The sequence below is a fragment of the Physeter macrocephalus genome, unplaced genomic scaffold, assembly GCF_002837175.3.
Source record: "Physeter macrocephalus isolate SW-GA unplaced genomic scaffold, ASM283717v5 random_491, whole genome shotgun sequence".
Lineage (NCBI taxonomy): Eukaryota > Metazoa > Chordata > Mammalia > Artiodactyla > Physeteridae > Physeter > Physeter macrocephalus.
In genome coordinates this window covers 1-1,843 of record NW_021145777.1, presented here as the reverse complement: position 1 = coordinate 1,843, position 1,843 = coordinate 1, and the positions used below count along the sequence as shown (strand labels likewise).

At 59.5% G+C, this 1,843-nt stretch overlaps 1 protein-coding gene across 1 annotated transcript in view; it reads left to right on the top strand.

Moving 5' to 3' along the window:
• The window catches only part of LOC102978583 (myosin-7), a gene marked incomplete at its 3' end in the record, with an annotated part of 19,584 nt that extends 17,925 nt beyond the window's left edge, over positions 1-1,659 (top strand). The window contains exons 31-33 of the mRNA XM_055083035.1: positions 14-322; positions 907-1,215; positions 1,456-1,659. Of these exons, the coding sequence (XP_054939010.1) occupies positions 14-322; positions 907-1,215; positions 1,456-1,659 (822 nt within the window). The remainder of the gene's footprint in view (positions 1-13; positions 323-906; positions 1,216-1,455) is intronic.
• Positions 1,660-1,843: the final 184 nt, after the last annotated feature.

Here is a 1,843-nt window from a genome sequence, read left to right as displayed (position 1 = left end):
ACGAGGAGTCCCTGGAGCACCTCGAGACCTTCAAGCGGGAGAACAGGACGCTGCAGGGTGCCGGGCCCAGGCCGGGGGCGGGGCAGGGAGGGTCCGCACGTGGCGCCCCCCAGCGGCTCCTAGAGGCGTGCCCACCCCACCCCCACCCCCCGCTGGACCCCGGCTGCCCCCCGCTGAGCGGCCCGCCCCTCCCACAGAGGAGATCTCCGACCTGACTGAGCAGCTGGGCTCCAGTGGAAAGACCATCCACGAGCTGGAGAAGGTCCGCAAGCAGCTGGAGGCCGAGAAGCTGGAGCTGCAGTCGGCCCTGGAGGAGGCCGAGGTGCGAGCACAGGGGTAGAGGGGGCGCAGGGGGTGGGAGAAGAAGCTGAGTTCTAGGCTATGGTCCCTGTTCTCATCTCCCTTTTTTGTTCACTGTTCACAAGCAGTTTTGTTCACTGCTTCATTCTCAGAGCCTAGAACAGTGCCTGGCACATAGAAGGCACTCAACAAATATTGTGGAATGAACGAATGAACCGGTCACTCAGTTCCCTTCACACTAACATTTTACCTATTACATCTTAGACAAGATTTCCTGTTTCACTCCCCCACCCCCCTTCCATCTCTGCCTCCCTCTTCAGGTTTTTACATCCTGTGCCTGATTGCCTCGGTTTCCTTGGCAACACCGCTCTCTTCATTTTCCTCTTTGTCTTCATAGCTTGCTCTCCTCTGTGAGAGCCTGAATCACCTTCCCTTAGGACTTTTTTTTTTCTTTCAAATTCTCTTTTCTTCTTCCTCCTTCTGTTTCTTTGACTGAACCACTTACACCACTCTTGAACTCACTTTGTATCCACGATTCATGGACAGACCCCTGCCCCCATCCTGTGCCCTGACTTCCTCGAACCCTCTCTCCACACCCCCCTCCAGGCCTCCCTGGAGCACGAGGAGGGCAAGATCCTGCGGGCCCAGCTGGAGTTCAACCAGATCAAGGCAGAGATGGAGCGGAAGCTGGCAGAGAAGGACGAAGAGATGGAGCAGGCGAAGCGCAACCACCTGCGGGTGGTGGACTCCCTGCAGACCTCCCTGGACGCGGAGACGCGCAGCCGCAACGAGGCCCTGCGGGTGAAGAAGAAGATGGAGGGCGACCTCAACGAGATGGAGATCCAGCTCAGCCACGCCAACCGCGTGGCCGCCGAGGCCCAGAAGCAAGTCAAGAGCCTCCAGAGCTTGCTGAAGGTACCTGGTGACTCTTGGAAGCAGGAAGTCACCCCACCCAGAGAGGGCTGGTGGCCGAGCTGGGGGGTGGCTTCCCATCACAGCACCAGATCCCTCCTGCCCCGGGGCCGTCGCAGGCACCTCCCACAGGTCCCACCTGAGCCACCGCCAGGGGCTCTCCACAGCATCCAGTTCAGCTGACAGCCTTCTGATGGGCCAGAGCCCAGCTGCCTCTCTCACGCCCACTCTCCTGACGCGCAGGACACCCAGATCCAGCTGGATGACGTGGTCCGTGCCAACGATGACCTGAAGGAGAACATCGCCATCGTGGAGCGGCGCAACAACCTGCTGCAGGCCGAGCTGGAGGAGCTGCGGGCCGTGGTGGAGCAGACGGAGCGGTCCCGGAAGCTGGCCGAGCAGGAGCTGATCGAGACCAGCGAGCGGGTGCAGCTGCTGCACTCCCAGGTGAGAGGCCAGGAGAAACCTGCCGAGCAGCAGAGCCAGGACATCTAGCAATGCTCTGAATCAGGTGCCCTGAGAAAGCTTATGTCCAACCTGGATCATAAATTATTTCATCTCTTGGACCAGCTCGCCTCTGTTAGTCATGGCTGCAGAAACACAACCTTGAGAAAGGGGTCTACTCTGAAAA